Here is a 22,117-nt window from a genome sequence, read left to right as displayed (position 1 = left end):
CGCAGACAGCTTTCCGGGTCATATGGCCAGCAGGACTAAACTGCTTCTGGCACAACAAAATATCGTGACGGAAGCCAGAGCATATAGAAACGCTGCTTACAGGACAGAGGGAACCCACAAAGCAATAAGCAATTGGAATGGGGGAAAACAATTTATTTGATAATGCAAGGGAAACTAAAGCCATGTCTGGACATTCCCTATAAATAGAACTGGATTGAGGTTGTACCATCCCACCTTTCTCAACCCTGAACTTCACATTGGCATAGGAAGCTGCATGCATAGATTCCAGTGTGGCTGGGCCCTATCCATACAGTCTGCACACCACAAAAGCAAAGGTAAAGGGCCTTACATATACCAGACTCCATGCATGCAAAGCTGTATGCAAATATGAAATACACAAATTCAGAAATGCCAAAAACAAGTATGATTCTTATGAAATGCTGCACATGGTAGGGAATCACCTGTACAGGGTTTGAGTTAGAAATAACTCCAAACACAAAGCCAATACTAGCTAGATTTACTGGACCCTCTCAGGCAGTTGAGAAACAAAAACGGTGGTGAGTGGTGAGATCAAAACACAAACCGGTTTTAGAAATATTCTTTTAAAAAAATAAAATTGAAAGTGCTATAATTAACACAGGTAGAGAAATTGTTTTTAAGAATATTCTTTAACTGACAGTGACCTTTTAATGATAATTTTACAATGAAAACATGTCCACCATAATTCCAACATGCAATGCAATCTGTTTACTGTTTGTATTCTGCAAACATCATTTGGCACTTTTCCTGCATTGCACAGTCACTTTTGACACTTAGATGAAAGTGAAAAAGAAGCCAAGTTGGACATGAACCCCATTTATTCTGAATCTAAAGTTCATCAGCATTTTGGTTACATTGACACATAGAAGGTGAATTGGAATTCAACCTGAGGTTTCTTCTTTTATCATTTGGAATCAATGACCTTTGTGGTATACAGTATTGGATTAAGACTACTCAAAAGTCTTTGGATGCTAACAGGGAAGCATCAAGAAAATAAATAAAATAAAATAGAATATACAATTTCTGTTGTATTCATAACTAAACCACATAAACCATAGTAAGCTTTCAGAGCATTTTCTTTCTTTCTTTCTTTTTGACGTCCCTGATTTTGTCACACATACTAACAGCAACTATTGATGTATGTTAGTTCCTGGTAAGTTCACTGCAAATCTGTTTTTACCTAATTTGAAGGGAAAATAATTTGTTGGAACACTCAAAGAGGCCAAGCCACTGCATTTTCAAGCATTAGTAATTAAATCCATCAAATAAAGATCAGGAAAGCACCAAAGAACTCCCAGTAATGCAAAGAAATAATTTACGGTATGTTCAAAGAAGATATTCACAGCCTTCTGGAACAGCGTCTAGAAATGTCAGACCAATTCAGAAATGTCATTTCCTTCCCAGAATGTAACTCAAGGATCAGATTGTGCAAAGTCTTCCTCGATCTCCACAAATGCTTCCATTAGATCAGCTGAATAGTGCAAGCAGAACAGTTCACTGGTTAGTTTCTCTGCAAGTTACAGGGCATATATATGCTTGCTTTATCTTATTGATCGATCTAGCTTGCTTCTTTAGCACAAAAAGAGTCAGAAGAGGGGGGAAATGATGATGGAAAACACAAGTAACACAAAATAAAGTAGTTTCCAATCGTGCAAAATTTGCTTCACTGGATAAAGCACTTCTTGACACAGTAATGTCCAAAATAAATAAATAAATAAATAAAATCCCTTCCCCAGAAGATACAGGTTTGAAATTGAAGCCATTCTTATTTTTGTCTTGGTATATTTTTAAGGCTATACAAACACAAAAAGAGAAAGCATCACAGGAACACTTCATTGGATATCAGATTCTTCCAGCTTTGAGGGTAAGCCTTGGACTACTTTTATGTGGTCCCAGTTAGCATGTCTCTTCAGGACAGGAACAGAAACAGAATGAAGGGAGGAAAGTCAATGATCCCAACAATAAAATCCAAAATTGACTTTACAATCACAGGTACAAATTGCTCAGGTTGATAATTTCGTTTCTTTTAAAGATCACTGTCATCTAAAACTATTCGGGGCTGCAGGTTTTCCCAAGGAACAGTCAAGAGTCAAAGCAAACAGTGGCATCTAGAAGGTTTGTCATTATTCTCCGATGGCAGTCTGACTGGGTGGCTGGAATTATTGGCGTGTCTAGCCAAGTTCTGGGAGAGGGATGAGGGATCTTGTGTGTGTATGTTTTTCCAAAATGATTTGATCCTTGTTCCAGCTTGCAAATCAGGCTTCTCCTTGACATCCCTTTATAGCGGAAAGACTAAGAAGCCAGAAAAGGTTGAGTATTTCCACCCTCCCATGAGGTTCCCTCTCTCCAGTTTGAGATGCACTTTGTCTTCTCTTTCCATAAGGAGCAAGACCCCATTGCTGGCTGCTTCTCTGGTGACATCTTGGTCTCCAGCAAAAGCTGAAATCACTGGATAGCCGTTTTGCATTAGGCTTACCTACAATTCAAAAGAAATTCAACATCAGCAGTATTGCACAGCTGTTGTTTTTAAAATTGCATTGTTACATCCCAGTATAACACACACACACACCAAATTCCAACTCAGTATATAAGTGAGTCTCCCACATGCAGGGATCCCAAATGGGGGTGCGGAAACAGAGTAGGAGGCAGTGGACATATCTCGTGCAGTGGGAGGGGGTGTAAGGTCAAAATGACCCACCACTTTGCTCCAAACCTGGCTCAGACTGATACACCTGTACTTTCTCTACCAAATGGCCCAGTCAGCTAGCCCAGTGTGGGGATGGGGGACTGTAATGCTGGCTGAAGGAACTAGGTGTATCTAGCAGTTTATGGATAAAATAGCATATTCATAAAATGCTCTGCTGAAATAAGATAACATTAATATAACAGTAACTGCATGAATTTTTTTTCCTTTGAGACATTTTGCTTTATATTCAAATGTCACAAGCCTTTATGTGAGCTACTTTGCAAAAAAACCAAAACAATACTGCCTCCCCAGTGAAGAGTACATACCTGGATAGTTTGTCTGTTATATACTTTCACAACGTGGAAACTGAAACTATATATTCCTTTTCTTGGCGCTACAAATATACTGGAAGCCAGGTCGAAGTGGTTGCCAATATTAACTAATACCTGGAGAAAAGAAGAATGAAATGGGAGGGGGGGAATTAGGTCATGCCTTCATTATGGGGAAGGTCAGGTGGGGGGAGAGACAGGGAGAATTCTCGACCGGCTGCCCAAGCAGTGCAAAGCCACAGGCATTTTGCTGCACAATTAAAACGGACTGCAGGGAAACGAAATAACTTTCCAAGGTGTTTTAAAAGGATTGGTTCAGACAGCTGATTGATTTACACAGTGGTGCACCCAATGCCTCTTCAAGAGAATGAAAGGATCATGATGGCAGCCTGTGTCTTCACAGCAGAGGAGAAAATGTAATGTATCATTGCTGAGAGACACGCAAAACGAAGGGAGAAAAGATCCCATTAAACAAATCCGCCCAGGATTTTACATTTTCATGTAACAGTATTGAAACTAATTGTCTCTCTTGGGGCCTGTGATGTTAATGCGAAACAAAATGAGACTTAGTCATGTCACATGTGATGGAACGGTGGGAGGGAGTTCAAATTTTAAATAAGTAACCTCTCTCTCTCTCTCTGAAATTTACACCCCTCATTCTCTTTTTCTCTTTACCCCATCCTGAAGCACAGGGACTAATTCAATTAGGCTTGAACAAAGAAGTATGGAAGATGCATTTTAACCCACAGAGAACTTAGTGCATGGACTTAGTGGTAAAAGTGAGTGCAATTTGCCAATTAGGGTAATGGAAAATGGTCTTTTGAGCCAAGTTATGAATGTTTCAAAGGCCTCTTGCAGAGTAACAAAAGAAGGAGAAAGCAATGAATCCACGAGAGAGCCAATTTAGTGTGGTGGTTAACATGCTGGACTAGTACTTGGGATTCAAGGTTAAAATACCCATGAAGTTCAGTGGGTGACCTTGAGCCAGTCACCATCTCTTTCTCAGCATAATCTGCCTCACAGTATTGTTGTGGTGATAAAATGGAGAGGAGACCATTACAGCAAGAGCCATGTACACCACCTGAAGCTCCTTGGAGGAAAGGCAGGATATAAAGGTAATGATCACCACCATGAGGAAAGGACTTATCCCAATAATTTGCAAGCTCCAATATGGCTCCTTATGGCTAAAGGCAAGTCACACTAAACTAAAGAAATGTAAATGAGGGCTGGCAACCTCATGGCAGGCCTAGAATTAGAAAACATTCCAAAGATATGTTTACAGTTCTTTGCATGATTGATATTTGCATTACCTACAGAATCAGATCTGAAATCTTCTGCCTAATCTGTCTTCCCATGTAACTGGTTGCAACAACTTGCCTGGGGTCTTATTATTACATCTGAGCAGAGCTCTCATAGCTTCCTGCTGTCTTTTCTGTAACAAAGAACGGTTAAGACTGCACACAAAGCTCAGTGGTGCAATGCCACAGATTCTGGCTCTTATGGTTATTTTTCTGTTTGGACTGCCAGGTACTTCCTTGTTCAGAATCTCTAGCATGTATCACAATATCCTGTGTGTGTACGCATATATACAAATTAATGTAAAAACTATGCAGAAGTTGGTGAAAGACTGTGGCTATCCTTCTTAAATAAGATTATCAACCTCAGAGCTCATCTAGTCCAGATTCAAAACTCATATACAAAAGTGTGAAAGAAGAAGAATTTGTGAAACTAGAATCCCATTCATTGCTAAAAAAAAATTTAAGTTATTCAACCAACACTACAATTCTTATTTTAAGGCAACACATCATGGAATTAGAGGGAGGAAAAAACTTTATAAACAAAACGGTATGTATATAGTGTCTAGCATTATACAGCTCTACAAGCAAGGTGACAATAGAATTATTCTACAAAAAAAAATTCTGCCAATCTATGTCAAAATATTTTTTTTCTAGAAGATTATAATAGCTAGGGAACACAATGGGTAAATAATAGAATACACATGTAATCATGATTAGAAAGCAATCCTCAGACAGATGGATGCATAAACAGAAACAAATAATCTGTGCTGAACAAGTCTAAATGACCTGAATGATTTTCACTTGGAAGGTTTTATATAAAATCCCAGTGCATCCCTCTTCTTTCTTCCTAGGCTGGAACAATAAGACAGAGCAATCCTAAAAGCATGTAGGTTTCCTCAAATGAGCCAAGAGGCAAAGCTTAAGCTTGCAGTGCCTTCACTGTCCCCTCACTGCACTACACCCAAATTCTGCGGATTTCCCCAGGCTGCTGCTCTATGCATGCCTGTCTGGTTTGCCTGACTAGATAAGGGAAGGCAGGAAATCCCAGAGCCACCTCTCTGGAGAAATTGGAATTGGATGTTATATTGTTGGCAATACAGACTGGTGGTTATAATTATTCAAAACAGGGTGACTGGTGGTTATAATTATTCAAAACAGGGTGACTGAGGAGCCCCCCAAAGATATCTTGTTGGTAGCTACAACATTAAATGGGGTACTTAAAGGACACTCATCAGAATAAAAAAATAAGGAAGTGATGGCTATTGTTTCATAGAGAAGTTGATGAGCCACAAGTACTGTCAGGCTGCTGACAGTGAATTACTAAGGTGGAACTAAAACAGGTAAGAGGAACCTGTGACTCTCCCAATAGTGACAGGCTGCAGCTGCCTTCATCCCTGTTCATTGGGCCATATTGGCTAGAGCTGGTGGGAGTTGGAGTTCAACAACATCTGTGGGGGGTGGGGGGGTGGGCACAAGCTCTCCATCCCTAACTTAGAGGGCATTAGAAGAAGCTCAGCAAAAAAGAGGACACATTTGCTGACTTCTACTTTTAACTAGGGACCACTAAGACAACTCTACCCATGAAAAAAAGAGGATGCATCCTGGGAAAAGAGGACATATGGCAACCCTACAGTCAGCTAAGGTGTGAAGAAGTAGGAGGGAGATGCAGGAACGGCATCACAAAGAATGGAGAAAGATCAAAACAAATATTGAAGGTGGAGAAGAGGCAGGGGCCATCAGTTAGTGGCCATGTATTGCTCTTGGGAAAAGAACTTGAGCTTGAGGGGGGTCACTGCTGAACAGGACATGGCTGGAGGGAGTTGTGGTGGAATGGTAATAAAGCAGGACCAGCTCTGGTCCATGGGGTCACGAAGAGTCGGATATGACTAAAAGGCAACAACAAGGTAAAGGATAGACAGGGAGAGTGGTGGTGTAGAAGATGGGAGTTGGGGATCAATAGGAGACATATCAATGGGGCTAGGAGTGGGGAGAACTGGAAGGAAAAGGAGTGAAGCTGGACAGTAAACAAAGGACGAGGGCTAAGTGTGAAACGGGAGAAGGCGAGGAATTAGGAGGAAGATGGCGCTGTGGGTTAAAGCCTCAGCGCCTAGGGCTTGCCGATCGAAAGGTCGGCGGTTCGAATCCCTGCGGCGGGGTGCGCTCCCGCTGCTCGGTCCCAGCGCCTGCCAACCTAGCAGTTCGAAAGCACCTCCAGGTGCAAGTAGATAAATAGGGACCGCTTACCAGCGGGAAGGTAAACGGCGTTTCCGTGTGCGGCTCTGGCTCTGGCTCTGGCTCTGGCCAGAGCAGCGATGTCACGCTGGCCACGTGACCCGGAAGTGTCTCCGGACAGCGCTGGCCCCTGGCCTCTTAAGTGAGATGGGCGCACAACCCCAGAGTCTGTCAAGACTGGCCCGTACGGGCAGGGGTACCTTTACCTTTACCTTTAAGTAAGTGGAGAGCGGCTCTTCTGGACGCCAGGGGGCGCCAGAGCAGACTGGCCGGGGCAGGAAGGGCTTACCTGGAGAAAGAGGTTCAAGGTAGAGGCGGGGAAGGAGTGGGCAGGTGGGAGGAGATTCTGGCTTGCCGGCGCCGCCTGGGCGGGGCGTAGTCACCTGAGGGAGGGGCTACGGCCAGGAGAGGCCGGAAAAGGCGCGAGGGAGGGGGGAGGGGGCTGGCGCGCCTGACCTGGTCGAAGTAGATGGTCATGGTGCGGTTGCTCATCTCGGACGGCTCGTGGTTGGTGCTGCGCGTGGCCGAGAACGCCACCTTGGCGCTGCCGGAGCGCACGGAGATGCCCAGCGACGAAGTGATGGCGCCGTCGGCGGACGGGCTGGAGTCGCACACTACCAGACACTTGCCCTCCAGCACGATGGGCTCCGTGTCGTTCTGCGCCGGCACCGCCGGGCTGCCGCCGGGCAGCTGCAGGAGCAGTAGGGCCAGCGCCGCCGCCGCCACCGCCACGCAGGAGTAGCCGCCCGCGGGCTCCGCCAGCGCCCCCCGCCGCCGCCGCCACCACAGCCGCCGCCCGGCCATGTCTTGCCGCAGCGGGGCCCGTCCGTCCAGCCGCGGAGTCCAAAGGGGGCGGCGGGAGGGCGACGGCCGGGCGCTGCTGCCTTCAGTCTCTGGAGGGCGGCCGGGCTGGGCGCCTCAGCGAGCGGGAAACGAGCGGGCGCCGCCTTGAATTTTCGCGCTTCTTCGGCGGCCTCACAGGAAGGCGGGAGGCGCGCTGCAGCCTGCGGGGCGAAAGAGAGCCAAGTGAGGCGGGCGCCGAGAAAGTCCAGCTCCTCAGCCCGCCCTCCCCCCCCTCACAGAAAGTGCCAGACCCTCCCGAGGTCCATCCTGTGTGGTGTGGGGGGGGGGGAGAGAAAGAAACCCACTCGGCGTCTGTTTTATGAGGTGGAGCGGGACAGGGCTCCTCTCAGACACACGGCAGAAGGCGAACCGGGCAAAAAGACCTTGACGGGGCGGGCGCGAGCTGCGCTCTGTTTCCCGCCAAGGAACGTGTCACCACATAACCTAAGAAAGGTCCTAGTGGATCAGAACAACGGCCCCGTTAAGTCCAGCACCCTGTTTCTCACAGTGACACACAAGCTCCCGCTTTGGAGTGTGTGCGAGAGCTGAGGGCGTCGCCAGGGGTGGGGCGGGCTCTTTCAATATTTCGCTCCTTTTGCAGTGCTTGTTGCAAGAGCCGGACTCTCTTTATTTTTTAAAAGGAAAACAATGGCACTTCTGAATAAGCCTGGGCTCATTGCCCAGCCCAACCCACCCACGGCCAGGAATCGAAGGAAAGCAACCTGGGAGGTCCCTCCGCACCTCTTTCCCGCCCCACAAATAGAGGTGCAGACGATTTGTTTCCACACACGAAGCACAAGAAACTCCCAACCTCCTGGCTGCTTTCCTCAGGCACAGTAAGCTGTGGCAATAACCACAGACATTTTATCTCGATCCCAAAGCACTTAGGCATTTTTGTTCTATACTCCCATCCAGATGTAACTTTTTAAAAAACATTGAACACGAGCGCGTCTTAGATTTTAGTTGTAATTAAAACAAAATCTGCGAAGGGAGCGCTTCTGCTTAACGCGAGTTAATGTCACCCAGTACCGGACTCGGAGATGTCTGCTTTCTCGGAATTGCTGATAAACTCCGCTCCAACTTCGACTCCCCTCCCCCCATACAACTGGCCCACAAGGCCGTTTCCGCTTTGATTCGCATCCCTGTCCAGTTTTAGCAAATCCGTTCCTTAAACTCTCGTGGGGAATGCAACGGGTACCACCTGCAAAGTTCCCGAGTTTCTTCCGGAAGAGTTGAACCTGAGTCGAGTCACTAACACGAACCCCTTTCACCCCGTTCCATCGCTTTCCCTTTCTAAAAAGCCCATCAAGAAGGACGCCGCCCCCCCCCCAGCTCCCCTACACCACCCTACGAGTTCCTAGTTTTGCTATCCCGTCTTTATCTCCATCTGGATTATTTTTTTAATGGATCAAAATGAAAGGGGCTGGCGGCGCGCTGGTTTACCTGGAGGGTCCATGGCGGAAGAGAGTCGGGCTTGGCTTAGGTTGCCGTCCGCGAAGTTGTATTGCTTGGAGAAAATGAGCTGAGATTAGGCTGGCAAGCAGAAGAGACAGGATTCGCCTCGTTCTCTCCCGCCCATTGCCAAGATCACCCCCTCCCTCCCTTCCTCCTTCCCACCCTCTCGCAGACACATTCACACCCGCCACTGCTTCTCACACCAGATAAACCCGAGCATGACACACACACGCGCGCACACACAACCCAGATCTGCCTGGACAAATTCCAGCGCGCACACACACGCAACCTCTCTCTCCCCCCCCCCCATCAATTTCTCCCGCTTGATGTCCTGTAAGCAGCGGCTACCTGGAGCCAGGCATAGGCTGAATTTCACCCAGAACGAAGGAAGCGATCCTTTTTGGCTCTTCTTTAAAAGAAACGCGCTCTCAGAAGCTGGTAGAAGTAGATCTCCACATGTCTTCTTCCTCCCCTCCCCGCCCTCCCCTTGCGCACAGACCACCGTCAAATGTCAAGATCGGCCACGGAAGAAGAACGCTGGCAAATATCGGGAAAAGACTAAGCAGCAGCCACGGTCACGAGGCGTGGAAGTCGCTCGTTTACAGAAGTTCCGTTTCTGGTCTGGACAGAGAGGGGCAGCTGTAGCGTGTGAGCGGGGAACAGGGGCTGTCGCTTTAAAAAACCTCAGGACACAGGGGTTGCTTAGGCGCAAATGCCTTATTAACTTTGGTTCCTCCGCTCCCCCCCCCCCCTTATCTTTTCCCCCTTTTCCCAGGGATACCCTATCAAGTCTGGAATTAGGTGTGCGAGGACTGGAGGGAGGCGCGTTATATTGGCCGGAACGGAGAGCGGCCTAACTCCAAAAGTGGTTGGCGAGCGCCACCTAGTGGCACTCGCTGCCGTTGCCTACAGAATGCTCTCAACGGGGTTTTCGGAATTAAAGGGATGGAGCGTGCCTTGTGGACGTGGTTGGATTGTTTGGGTTAGAGAAAGAGCATCGGGAGCGGGATTCCCGGGGAGAACAGGAGGAGGATGAACTTTCAGTTAAGCTCTCGCCTCCTCCCTCTCCCCCGCTCTTCCCTCTCCACCTCCTGCAATCAAGGGAATCCTGCGCTCGCGGATCTTTTACAAAGCCAAAGGCTGCCATGATGATATATGCTGCAGTCAAGGTTATCATCAGTTGTTATTGGCTGCAATATATATATTTCTCACAGCTCAGCTGGTGCAGCTGCTGCGGAGCCGAGTAGTTGGTGCTGAAAAGCTAGAGAAAGGGGAGACTGTGGAAGAGAGTGGGCCTTTTGTGCTAATGGCTTGTTTATCATGCCACCGGTTTCCCTTTTTTCCCCCAGGTGATTTTAGCTGCAATTTTTTTTACAATAAAAATAGAAATCGGTGCTATTCCTCAGAGAGAAGCATTAGCGAAGGTTTTTCCCAACTATCCATGATGCCAGTGCAGATAATGAACCTGTGTCCCTTGGCCTTAAGTATCAATTTGAGGCACAATTTGCCCTGGACTCGCCTGCAGAAATTGTTAAATCTTGTGAGGGTTCAGCCCCGTAAGAACGAAAGTAACAGCTAGAAAGAGTAAATCTGACTGTGTGCAAAGTGTGTATGGTTTTTTTCCAGGCCAGAGATTGACTCCAAGCAGATTTCAAAAATCTGGGGTGGCAGGGAGAGTAGAGTCTTCCTGGCATCTTGTTAAAAAACAACAACACCCTGTAATGTGATTGGGCTACTAATCCATCAGATGAGGAGCGCTTGAAGGAGCTGGGTATGTTTAGCATGGAAAAGGGGAGACAGATATGATAGCCTTTTTCAAATGTGCCTTAAGGGCTGTCACATGGAAGAGGGAGCATGCTTGTTTTCTCCTGCCTGGAGGGTAGGACTCATGGGCTAGCCAGGGGATGGGGGGCAGGAGGGGCAGTCGCCCCTCAAAATCAACAAAATTCAATAAAAAGACATAGCAAACTGATGTTCTGTTCCCACCTAACAATAGGCCTGCCCCCCCAAAAAAAAAATCCTGGCTGCACCCATGGTAGGACTATGCACCTATGGTAGGATTCTATGTCTTATCTCAAATTCAACAGTTAAATCCCAAGCAATTAGACCACTGACACCATTTGAAAAACTGATTTTGAATATGACTGAACACCCATTTTTCTATCATTTTTGTATGAAATACTGACCTAGCCATTGGACAATACTTGGCTATTAAACAGTAAGGTGGGTGTCCCCATTGTACACACATAGTGATATTGAAACAAGTAAAGGTAAAGGGACCCCTGACCATTAGGTCCAGTTGTGACTGACTGTGGGGTTGCGGTGGTCATCTCGCTTCATTGGCCAAGGGAGCCGGTGTACAGCTTCCGGGTCATGTGGCCAGAATGACTAAGCCGCTTCTGGCAAACCAGAGCAGCACACAGAAACGCTGTTTACCTTCCCGCTGGAGCAGTACCTATTTATCTACTTGCACTTTGATGTGCTTTCAAACTGCTAGGTTGGCAGGAGTTGGGACCAAGCAATGGGAGCTCACCCCGTCACGGGGATTCAAACTGCCAACCTTCTGATCAGCAAGTCCTAGGCTCTGTGGTTTAACCCACAGCGCCATTCGTGTCCCATTGAAACAATTATCTATGAAATAGCTACCAGCATCTAAATATAGGGTGTGGAGGCTAAAATCTGACTGCTTCTTCTCTGAAAAGGTTCTATGTTGCTTTCTTTGACCCCTTATTTTTGAGCATCAGGAATTGTTATAAATCTTTACTTTCTCAAGCAGTCTGATGGGAGGTTTAGTACAAAACACTTGGAGGGCACCGTGTTGGACAAGGCTGCCTAATATCACATAAAAGGTATTTTCCTTGAGGAGCTTCCAGTCTGAAATTCATCACAGAGGAAGCTGCAAAGAAAGGAGCAATTAACTTTGGGTTTATCCAACCTAAAAAAAGCACAGCACTTCCTGAAATTCAGGACAGACATGAGGACCAGAAAGGATTCATTTTCAACAAAATTGTGGATTGCATTCCATGCATCAGTGAAAGAGCTTTCTAGATTGGATGTAGGCTGGACAAAAGTATCTTTAGCATTATGAAAGTTACATTTGACACAATAGACTGACTCATAAAAACCCCCCTGCTGTATTAAGATAATTCTTGGAAGTGGCTGATCTGGGAATTGGTAAAAAATCACATCACCACGCAGAAGAGGGAAGAGCAGAGGCTACATTAAAAATCTGCCCCAGACTCCATGCTTCAAATTCACTTCGCCATATGCTCTGCACATGCTGTGTTCATAAAATGTAGCTCCAATGAGTTATAAAACTCTGCTTATTCTCCAGGAAAAAATGATGAGGGATCCACGGTGGGGAACCATTACAAAGCATTTACTACTTAGGTGCATTTCTATAAGTGGCAAAGTTCTTCAGTAAAAGTGAGTCAGCGCCAGAAATAAAAGAAAATGGTCCTTTACGGGTTGATCCTGTGGATGAATAACTTCATTGCACTGAACTCTTTTATGTTTTATTGTTATTGGTTTTTCAGTATACTGGACAGCAAGTTGCAGTATATTATAGGCTCTTAACATCCAATAGTAAAAAAGAAGAAGAAGAAGAAGAAGAAGAAGAAGAAGAAGAAGAAGAAGAAGAAGAAGAGCAATGGGAACCATCCTGGTCAAGCACAATAGATTACCCTTGCATTTCTTTGAATATGAGGTTTCCCCCCCCCCCCCAAACTGCTAAGTGATGGCATCATCCTATTCATATCTACTGAGTTCAATGGGCCTTAATCCCAGATAAACTCGTATAAGATAGTACTCTGTTCACTAACAAGTGACGCTTACACAGTACACTATATGCCAGGTTAAGCACATTGTCACAAATGTGAATAAAGACTTGCAAGCCCATTGTATTCGAAGGATATTTCATCCTTATACTCTACAACTTCATTCCCATGCTTCCATGTTTTGCATTTAAGTGTGAGCCACAGAGATTCTTAAACTGCATTGCAGAGTCTTATTCAAAACCATTAATCTACCCAAACAAAGACACTTTAGTTGAGGCAGACCTGGACCCTGAAGACTCATGACCTCATGTATTTGTGAACTAGTGGAAAGTCCTAAATTGCTTCCATGGTCAATGGACAAATTATGAACATTTGGTTAGTACTCAAAAAATCAATCAAATGGGTCAACGTAAAGGAATAATCCAAATGCTGTTTGCATGTGGTTTAACTTCACCACATGAACATTCTGCTCAAATTTTCATGAAATTGGTTGGGGAATATAGTCTTTCTTTTACAATTTTTAGAATGTCTAGGCATTACATCTGTTTTTTGTTCTGGTGATAAACCTTTCCAGAAGTGATGAATACTGCATGTTGTTAGCTTTAACATCCAGTCCTAATCATGGGCAGGGAGCATTTATGTCACTGCTTATATTTGACCATCTCCTTTGGGGGAAGACCTTGAAGGCAGTGGCTACTGCAAGTTTGTTCTACCCACTCCTCTAAGCTAAGTGAGGCAGGACTCTGAGCTCCAGGAATCTGTCAGCTCTGCTCCATTGGCACATTAATCTGCAAATGTTTGCTTTAAAGAAATCTTCTCCAAATGCATATTTAATTTAGCATGTATTAAATTATGTATTTTATTTCAGAAATATGCCTTAAAATATGTATTTTGATACGTTTAAGCTGACGAGGCCTGTGTCGCACAATATTTGGAGAGCTGCAAAATCTGAGTGGTTAACTAAGTTCGGGTATTCACATCGGCCTATGAAGTGTGGGCAAGGAACCTTTTGCAGAAAAATTCACAAAGACTGAATTCCTCAAGCCTTCCTAGATCATCCTATGATACTTGATGCATCAGTTGCCCCTGAACATCCAGCCTCAGACCTGAGGTTTCCTACCCCTGGAGCAAACAATGGGCTAGTTGAATTCTCTATTTTGATATGAACTTCTGCAAAGGTCCTCTTTGGGTACCCCTTCTCCACCATCACATCTGCAGTATGTGATGACTGTGACTTTATGTGGTGGCATCCAGAATATACAATCCCCTTCCTCCACAGAGACGATCACCTGATACTTAGCTTACTATTCCCACTGGTGTGTTCATTGTACCACCCTGTGTCCCAAATGCATCATTGCGCCTAGAGGCCAATTTCCCCTCAGTAGAATTATGGATTTGGCGCAGGTCACTTAACTTCTGGCTTCACCTAAACTCAAATCCCCACCCCCCCGGTCTAATATCCCTAGTGCAACAAGACTTTCACAAGTGTCTGGTCTAAAATTGTCAATCAAAAACTTCACTCTTGTGGTTTATCCCCACAACAGCTACTCGCCGAGGGTTATAGTGAAGCAAACAGTCTAATTTGCCAACGCCTAAATGATATCGAGTGTCAGAACAACTTGGCCACAATAAGGAAATTTTGCCCATGGTATGACCACTTTCCATCCTTCCACTTTAATTCTTTGGCACCCTATCTGTATAATCGAGCAATTCCAAAATATAGACGTGCCTTTACCCTGGCAAGACTGAATGTGCTGCCCTTGGCTGTACTTGAGGCATGATTCCAACAGATTCCACACCAAAAACGCTTGTGTCCCTGCAGAGATGGCAGCACCGAATCAGTGGCACATGCCCTCCTGGCGTGCATTCTTTACAAAGACCTGAGGAATGAGATTATCACTCCTCTTTTATTGTCCATTCCGGGTCACCCAACCACTGCCACAGTGTCATTTCTCCTGGCAGATCAAGAGGAGCAGATGACAGCAAAGGCTGCAAGGTTTCTAGCTGGGGCAATCAGAATAAGGTCCACTATTTGATTGCTGATTCAGGACCCTATACTGTGTTTTATATAATCAACTTCTCATTTTGTTCTGTGTACATCGCAATGTTCTTTTGTTGCTATGGGTGATGGCTGACGCAAATAAAGTTTCATTCATTCATTATGTTAATTGTATATCTTGTTGTTGTTTTCTCCAGCACCTGGTTTATATTCCAATCTCTTTTTTCCCTGTTGCTGATATTTATTTTTACTTCCTTTGTTGTAATATTCTATACAGTGATCTCGTTATCAACGTGAATCCCTACATAGCCAAAATGACACCAGCCACACATGAGAGGATGGTAGCAATCAACTTGGGAAGATGCAAAGGTTCGCAGAAGTACAAAAATCTCTAGTGGGGAAAAACTCTGAGGCATGAGACCTCCAAAACAGGTAAAATGAAGACTGAGCGTGCTCAGTAGCCGCAGACTGCTGGATGTCTGTTGGAAAGAAAGAAAGAAAGAAAACACACATGAAAACTAGGAATTGGGGGTGGAATTGAATATCCTGAAAGATGCACACAGCAACATTATATGTTGCAGATCCCACTTCTTGTATTCTGTATTTTCATTGTAAGTGATAAGAATGCTTGCGGTGGGGGGGAATAACAAAGCTTCAATTTATTCTGCTTTACACTATTTCTGAAGTGGTCAGAAAACAACAGCTCCCCAAAAGGCCAATACAGAAAACTTTGAAACCTTGTTATTAGTATTCCTCATACAAGGATATATCAGCTTTTTCAGACTCCTGCATGTAAAAGCATATTCACAGAAGAGTTTCCATGAGCATTAGCAGTGCATACATATAATCCCTTTGGCTTTCTGTGCTACAGAGATGCTAGATGTCATCATAAGCATCACATAAATTCAAATCCGTTTGTTCATTGCTTGTATTCACAATCACTTTGGGTTCTTTCTCCACCATTATTTTCAGTCTGCTATGTCAAGACAAAATGTATTTTTAGGTATATTGAAAGGGAAAGTGCAAAGTGAGCCAAACAATTAAGTGACGATGTCTTCAGAACTCCAAACTACATCAGTACTTGTTAAAATGTTCTGATCTGAAACACATTGCAAGGAAGGTAATGTACTCAACAGTGTTGTTATGTTAATTTGCTCCCTTCTCTGTGGTCTGCCAATTTCAGTGATGCTTCCCATATTCAGCAAATCAATAATTTATTTGCTCCTAATTGGGGGGGGGGATGAAGTAGAAATACGTTGTGCTAACTCACTGCAAAAGTGTGGGAGGGGCAAAAAGCTTATTTGAATTTTCCTATGAAAGTTGTAAATTTGATTTGGATTTGAATGTCAAGATCAACAATTCACAATCAAAATATCTTAACAGAATATTACATTTCAATATATGGCCCAATTTTCTCCAACTGATATATTTTGAATTGCATCTATACTTGAAGAACATAAACACAATGTCCTGCAGCAGAAATTGAAGAATTTTGATTAACCACTGAGATTTAAACAGATTGCAAAACCAGGCTCAATTCCATTTCAAAACACAAGACCAATTACTATAATTTTAGGACGAATGCATTGAGATTGTGGAGAAGGCATGATCTTGTACTCTACTCCACCCAAAGGCTCTCAGATGGACTTTATTCATTCATTCATTCATTTAGTATACAGGTACCTACCGGAATCTGAAGATCATAGGGTGGTTCACAACATAAAAATACAAAATGAGAACACAAAATACATAATAAAACAAAAACAAACCAATAACTCGCCTCCCACAATAATCAGTAAGATGAACAGAATCAAATGAAATACGGTGGTACCTCAGTTTACAAACTTAATCTGTTCTGGAAATCTGTTCTTAAACCAAAGCCACTCTTAAACTGAGGCATGCTTTCCCTAATGAGGCCTCCCATCACTGGTGCCCTTCCACCATTCGGCTTCTGTTCGTAGGCCAAGGTAACACGGAACACTACAGTGGTACCTCGGGTTAAGAACTTAATTCGTTCTGGAGGTCCATTTTTAACCTGAAACTGTTCTTAAATTGAGGTACCACTTTAGCTAATGGGGCCTCCTGCTGCCGCCACGCGATTTCTGTTCTCATCCTGAAGCAAAGTTCTTAACCCCAGGTAATATTTCTGGGTTAGTGGAGTCGGTAACCTGAAGCGTCTGTAACCTGAAACATCTGTAACCCAAGGTACCACTGTATTTCTTGTTTTTCAGAGTTCATAAACCGAATAGTTCGTAAACAGGGCTGTTCTAAAACCAAGGTATCACTGTACTGAAGCAGGTGAAATAAAATCATAACTGAATGACTCATCACAATTAGGGTTGCTATACGTCTGGGCAAACCCAGACATATCCTTTTGTTGGGGGGGGACAACATGCCCACCTGGGCAGATTTTTACATGTTAGAGGAAATGTCCATGGGGGTGGAGTGGGGGAGCTTGGGAGGGCTTGGGCTCAGAATCAGTCTGCTCTGCATGCCTCAGCTGCTGCCAGTTCAAGCTGGGAAAGAGGCATGCAGGCGCAATAACTGCAGCCCCTCATATCCCCGTGCCTCTTTCCCCAGCTCAGACCAGCAGTGGCTTGGGCTCTCTTTTTTTGCTCTTCAAGATATGGCAACTCTAATCGCAATCTTCAACTCCTCCCAAAGGCCAGTACAAAGCAATGACTACTTACTATGTCCGGGGGTGTGTGTGTGTGTGACGGTTTTGACTCCTTCATGCTCTGTCTTCTTCCTCAGAAACCAGACTATGCTTGCTCACTGGCTCCTGCTGGGGGGATTCCCCAGGGCCAGCAGTATCAGGAGCAGTCTTCCCACCAAAGAGGGAAAATTTGAATGGGCCAATCATAGGTCCTGATCGGAGGGTGGTGCCCAGCTGGCCGGCCAGACCAGGACATTAATGATAAAGACCAAGGAGAAAGAAAGCCTTGCATCGAAAATAGGAGGCTGTTGTATACAGACTGAAATCGTTGGCCCATCCCCATCCCTGTGTAGACGGATCTATAACAGCACAGGAAATCATATCCTGGCGAAATGGACAAAATGAGCTCTGGGTGATTGTGTGAGTTCTCTTTCTTAAGAGAAAGCTTGTGTTTTATCCATGATCCATCAAAGCACAGTAAATGCCTTTTGAAACAGCTTAAATCTAGGCAATTGCCAAGTTACTAATGGTGTGGAATTCCTCAGATCTATCAAATGAGAACTAAAATTGGTGGTCTTAGGTCTTGCAAAGTTCCAGCTGCTAATACATTATGGGATGGTATCCTGCTGCAATGTATTATCTGGATAAAGATAGATGCCCTGATCCACAGTGTACATAAAGGATTAACCAATGTGACTTAATGGAGTCCACAAGTGACTATCTTTTAGCCAAAGTTTGCTGCATAAATCATAGATCCTTGCTTCTTTCTTCCAGCCACTCTCCAATTCACTTTGTTATTCCTACCGTAACCTCAAGAGACTTGGTTTTTCAAAATACTATTTTCTCTACAACATCATGGCATCTTAGAAGGGTAAACAAAATAATGTCAGCTCCTCCTTTCTGTCAATCAGCCTTATTCCCATTTTTTAAAAGCCTGAGCTTGCTAAACCAATGCTGTCATTTTTATCATCCTTGCTGAGCTCATTTAGTAAAAGGCAAAATCACTTTCCCATGCACAGCCATTATACTACTATGTTATGTTCCAATTAGAGCAATCTGAATCAGCTATCTCTTTCCCTTTTGTAAAACAGACAAAATCACATGTGCCGTCTCGCCTTGGCTTGTCAATTAAAGTATTAGCAACTGTCAATCAAGTGCTAGTCTTCACTTTCTTTGTGAATAATAGGAAGTAGATGTATTCCACAGCTATGGGTTGGAAATATGATTCTTTGCCATCTCAGAGCAGACATTCCAATAGAAAATTGGCAGGTGACAAATCTTGCTTCCAGCTATTTTCTTTAAAAGCAAAAAAGAAGAAGAGATATGCAGAAATTGAGCCATGGGAGAATGGTGAGATGGAGAGATTAAAGTCAATCAGCATTTATATTCAAATATTATTATATTAAAACAGGTGGAGTAGAGAGAAAGGCAAAGTAAATGACTTAATTGCTGATGGGTGAATGTTTTCCTCCATTTTTGTGTCAGATTGGCCCTGATCCACATTCCACATGGGAAGAAGGAGCTTAAATTGTTCTTTTTGATTGGTAAACCCAGTTTGCATCTGTAATACTGACCCTTTCAGCTGCAGATGGAACAGATATGTGCACACAATGGGTAGCATTCGATGAATTTATATTCAGAGTAGTGCCATTGAAATGGACTTATTTTAGCCAGACTATCTGAAATGACCAAAACTGTACCTATCCCATCACAGCTTACCCAGATCTCCCTTCACAGCTAATCTCATCCCACACCCTCTCCCACCACAGCTTGCCCCAAGCCGTTCAAGTCTCCTATCACAGCATTTCACCAACAACCAAATCTGTCCAAGCTACAAGCTACTAGTGAGAGCTGTACTTAAGCCATCTATTAGCAATTAAGGATCTCATCCTTGTAATTCCAAATGCTGTACAACCCATGTGTTTCTCGTGGAGAAAGCTACCTTCTAAAGCACCAGGTTGGGTAGAACATGCTACATCAAACAGGACATCACCTGCAGGTCACGCAATACATTTAGTATTATCAAATGCAGAAAAGGACGTCATGTGACTAGGGTTACCTTGTATCCTCTTTTTCCAGGTCATGCCCTCTTTATCAGGGGAAAATTTGAGACAAATTGCATTTCTTTGCTTTGAATGGCCATCATAGCATCCTCTTATTTGCACTTCAAAATATGGGTATGACATATCCAGTACATAGATAAAGCCAGTGCTTTTTTTCTTTAAAAATGTTTAGGGGTGCTCTCATTTTGACTCAAGAAAACTACCATTTTATAGTTCAAATCGGGGAAAATACCACACATTCACATTCCACACTGCTTCACACATTAAACGCTTGCTTCCATCTGAGACTCAGGAAACACTGGAAAAGGAAATGAAACCACCATCGGAGGTGGTAACAATGAAACTGACCAATCACTGTGCTGGATTCCAGCTCCTACTTCACACATTAAACACTCACTTCTGTCTGAGACTCAGGAAACACCATGACAGGAAATGAGGATGCCATCAGGGGTAGCAGTGGAACTGACGATTCACCATGCTAGAGAAGAAACCATTAGATTCACAGAATGTTTAGGGGTATGTGTACCCCTGCGTACCCCCAGAAAAAAAAACACTGGATAAAGCTACAACTGACCTATGCACATTTTAAAAACAACAAATTGGTGATTTTGACCAAAAGAAAAATTTGGAGCAATCTGTTGCAATCTAATTCTGAGAACCATAGCCTGTTGGACTTACCAATAACTGCTTCTGGATGCACACAATGGACACACTAACACCCCATGACCTCAAGGGGTGTACCAAGATCAGCTAATGAAGACCCCCTGAGTATGCCAGCCTCAAATCTCTTTATCTGTCACATTGGAAACAGCATCCATTTTATCCAAGCAACTGATGAAGGTGGAAGCCAAAGTGTTTTGCTAGAAAAAAATCTAAACATTCTGCTTTGTTAGTCACTGTAATAAAGATATGCTTGTCCTACCAGGATCCAGAACAAACTTGCCTGAAAGGATCTGTACACATAACCTTTAAGGAGCATTTGCAGAGTATAATGTGCAATAAGAAGGAGAGCCAGTCGAAAGAGCCTGCAAGCACTTATAGCGTTATATGGCTGTGTAACCGTGGCCTCTCATTACAGAGCAATGGATGCCCATTAAGTGCTAAGACTGACCACATTAAAAGCATTATCATCATCATCAGAGCAGAGAGCTAGAAGACTGTTATTCATCAGTGACAACCAGAAATGAAGCTTGAAATGCTTAATGTTATGCATTAAGGAATGGAGTAATGTTGGCAGAAATCATATTGCTTGTGCTCACACTCCTGTGTACCCATAATTCACACATTAATCTTATCCAATGTACATTGCTATGTGCCAGGATGAGAAGTACTTGGCATTCTTGGAGCAAGCTCAGCATTGTATCAAACGCTGCATAAATCTTTCAGATCATTGAAGGTGGTGGAGAAAATTAGACCAATTAAAAGTCACCCAAAAGGGTAACTGGTAAGAGCTGCTAAATTGGAGTTCACTCACATACTCAGTGCAGTTACAGGTGTAGGTTAATATGCAAGGGAAATACCAAAGGGCTAATATAATGGAAGCCAGGAAATTAATTTATATATGGGAGTGCAGTAAAATGATGACTTTTCTTGCAGTGACATTTCAGAAGCTGAAAAGTTTTGTTAATTTGATGGAGGAATTTGGTCACTGCACAATAACATTCCTAGAATGTCCAATTTATGGACTGTCCAAAATTTCCCACCCTCCGTAGTAAGGGAGATCATCCTATTCCTCATTTCCTTGGAATCTGTTCCTCGATTACGTTGATCAAGTATTTAGTGCACTGGGGGGGGGGGGCGAGGAGTTCTGTTGAGAGCTTTGTGTTGCGTACATCTTAACTCATGCACAAAACTGATAATGCTTCCCCCACCCCATCCTTTCTTATTTGAGCATGCTTGTGCCAATAAGGAACTGGTCTCCTTGTTACCCGAAAATGTCTGCTACACCATTTAAGTGGATGTCGTTCTTTATCTTTCTTTGAACATTCTGCAATTTTCAAGGCATCTCATTCTAATAAAATACTCGTGGACATACAAATGAATGGCATTGCCTTCTACGGAATCAGAGCCAGGGTCCATCTAGCCATGTCTACTTCAACTTGCACAAGCTATGCAAATCAGAGAGAGATCTTTCTGCTGTCTAAAATCATTTTCAACTAGAGATGCCAGGGATTCATCCAGGGGAGACTGGTCTGTTAGGGCAAATGGGACACCTCCCCACCAGCCTCAGTCTGCCTTCAGCCAGCCCCTACCTGCCTGCCTGTATTGTTTTTTATTACCAGTCTAGTTAGTGACATTGAATGTCAGCTTCCTCCTCTTTAGTCTCAGCATTGCCCTTGTACAAATCACGGAGGAGTAGAGGGGCAAAACTGAAGTTAATTTGCTCCACCTATTGTTGACCTCTCTGCCTTCTGCCCTACCAGTCCCAATGATCACAAGCCACCACTGGAATAATCCTAGTCCTTACTTGGCTCTACCAGTAAACCATAATCTTTCAGCTGCCATCCTGCACAGCGGCTTGCTCCTTTTTCTTTCCCCCACCATGGGCTGCATCCATCTGCTCAGAGTAGACCAACTGAAATTGATGAACCAAAGTTAGTCAAGCCCATTCATTTCTATAGGTCTACTCTGAGTATGATTAGCATTGGCTATAACCCAATGTGTTCCTCCTAAATAGTGGTGCGATCCTTTTGCCTTGTTCCTTTTCTGTTCTGTTATTAAATCAGTTTGTCCCGATGTCT

The 22,117-nt window shown here is 44.1% G+C and overlaps 1 protein-coding gene across 2 annotated transcripts; it reads right to left on the bottom strand.

Moving 5' to 3' along the window:
- Positions 1–839: 839 nt before the first annotated feature.
- CBLN2 (cerebellin 2 precursor) lies at positions 840–9,691 on the bottom strand. 2 transcript variants are annotated; one of them, XM_079983319.1, is made up of 5 exons: positions 9,231–9,691; positions 8,871–8,934; positions 7,041–7,588; positions 3,052–3,171; positions 840–2,515 (listed from the first exon to the last, which is right to left on the bottom strand). In XM_079983319.1, exons 3-5 carry the CDS (start codon positions 7,386–7,388, stop codon positions 2,318–2,320), a joined length of 666 nt encoding a protein of 221 aa, XP_079839445.1. In that variant the 5' UTR covers positions 7,389–7,588; positions 8,871–8,934; positions 9,231–9,691; the 3' UTR covers positions 840–2,317. The 2 variants fall into 2 exon arrangements, with proteins under 2 accessions (XP_079839445.1, XP_079839444.1); XM_079983318.1 differs by lacking the exon at positions 9,231–9,691 and having other exon boundaries at positions 8,871–9,026.
- Between the last annotated feature and the right edge of the window lie 12,426 nt (positions 9,692–22,117).

Source organism: Podarcis cretensis (genome assembly GCF_951804945.1).
Source record: "Podarcis cretensis genome assembly, chromosome: 7".
NCBI lineage: Eukaryota > Metazoa > Chordata > Lepidosauria > Squamata > Lacertidae > Podarcis > Podarcis cretensis.
Note: the sequence above shows the minus strand (reverse complement) of the source record. Positions and strands in the feature narration are given on the sequence as shown.

Coding starts and splice junctions, on each gene's coding strand:
- CBLN2 (XM_079983319.1), bottom strand. CDS start 7,388: ATGGCCGGGCGGCGGCTGTGGTGGCGGCGGCGGCGGGGGGCGCTGGCG. Junction 3,172..7,040: donor TGACCATCTACTTCGACCAG/GTCAGGCGCGCC, acceptor TCTTTTCTCCAG/GTATTAGTTAATATTGGCAA. Junction 2,516..3,051: donor ATAACAGACAAACTATCCAG/GTATGTACTCTT, acceptor TTTGAATTGTAG/GTAAGCCTAATGCAAAACGG.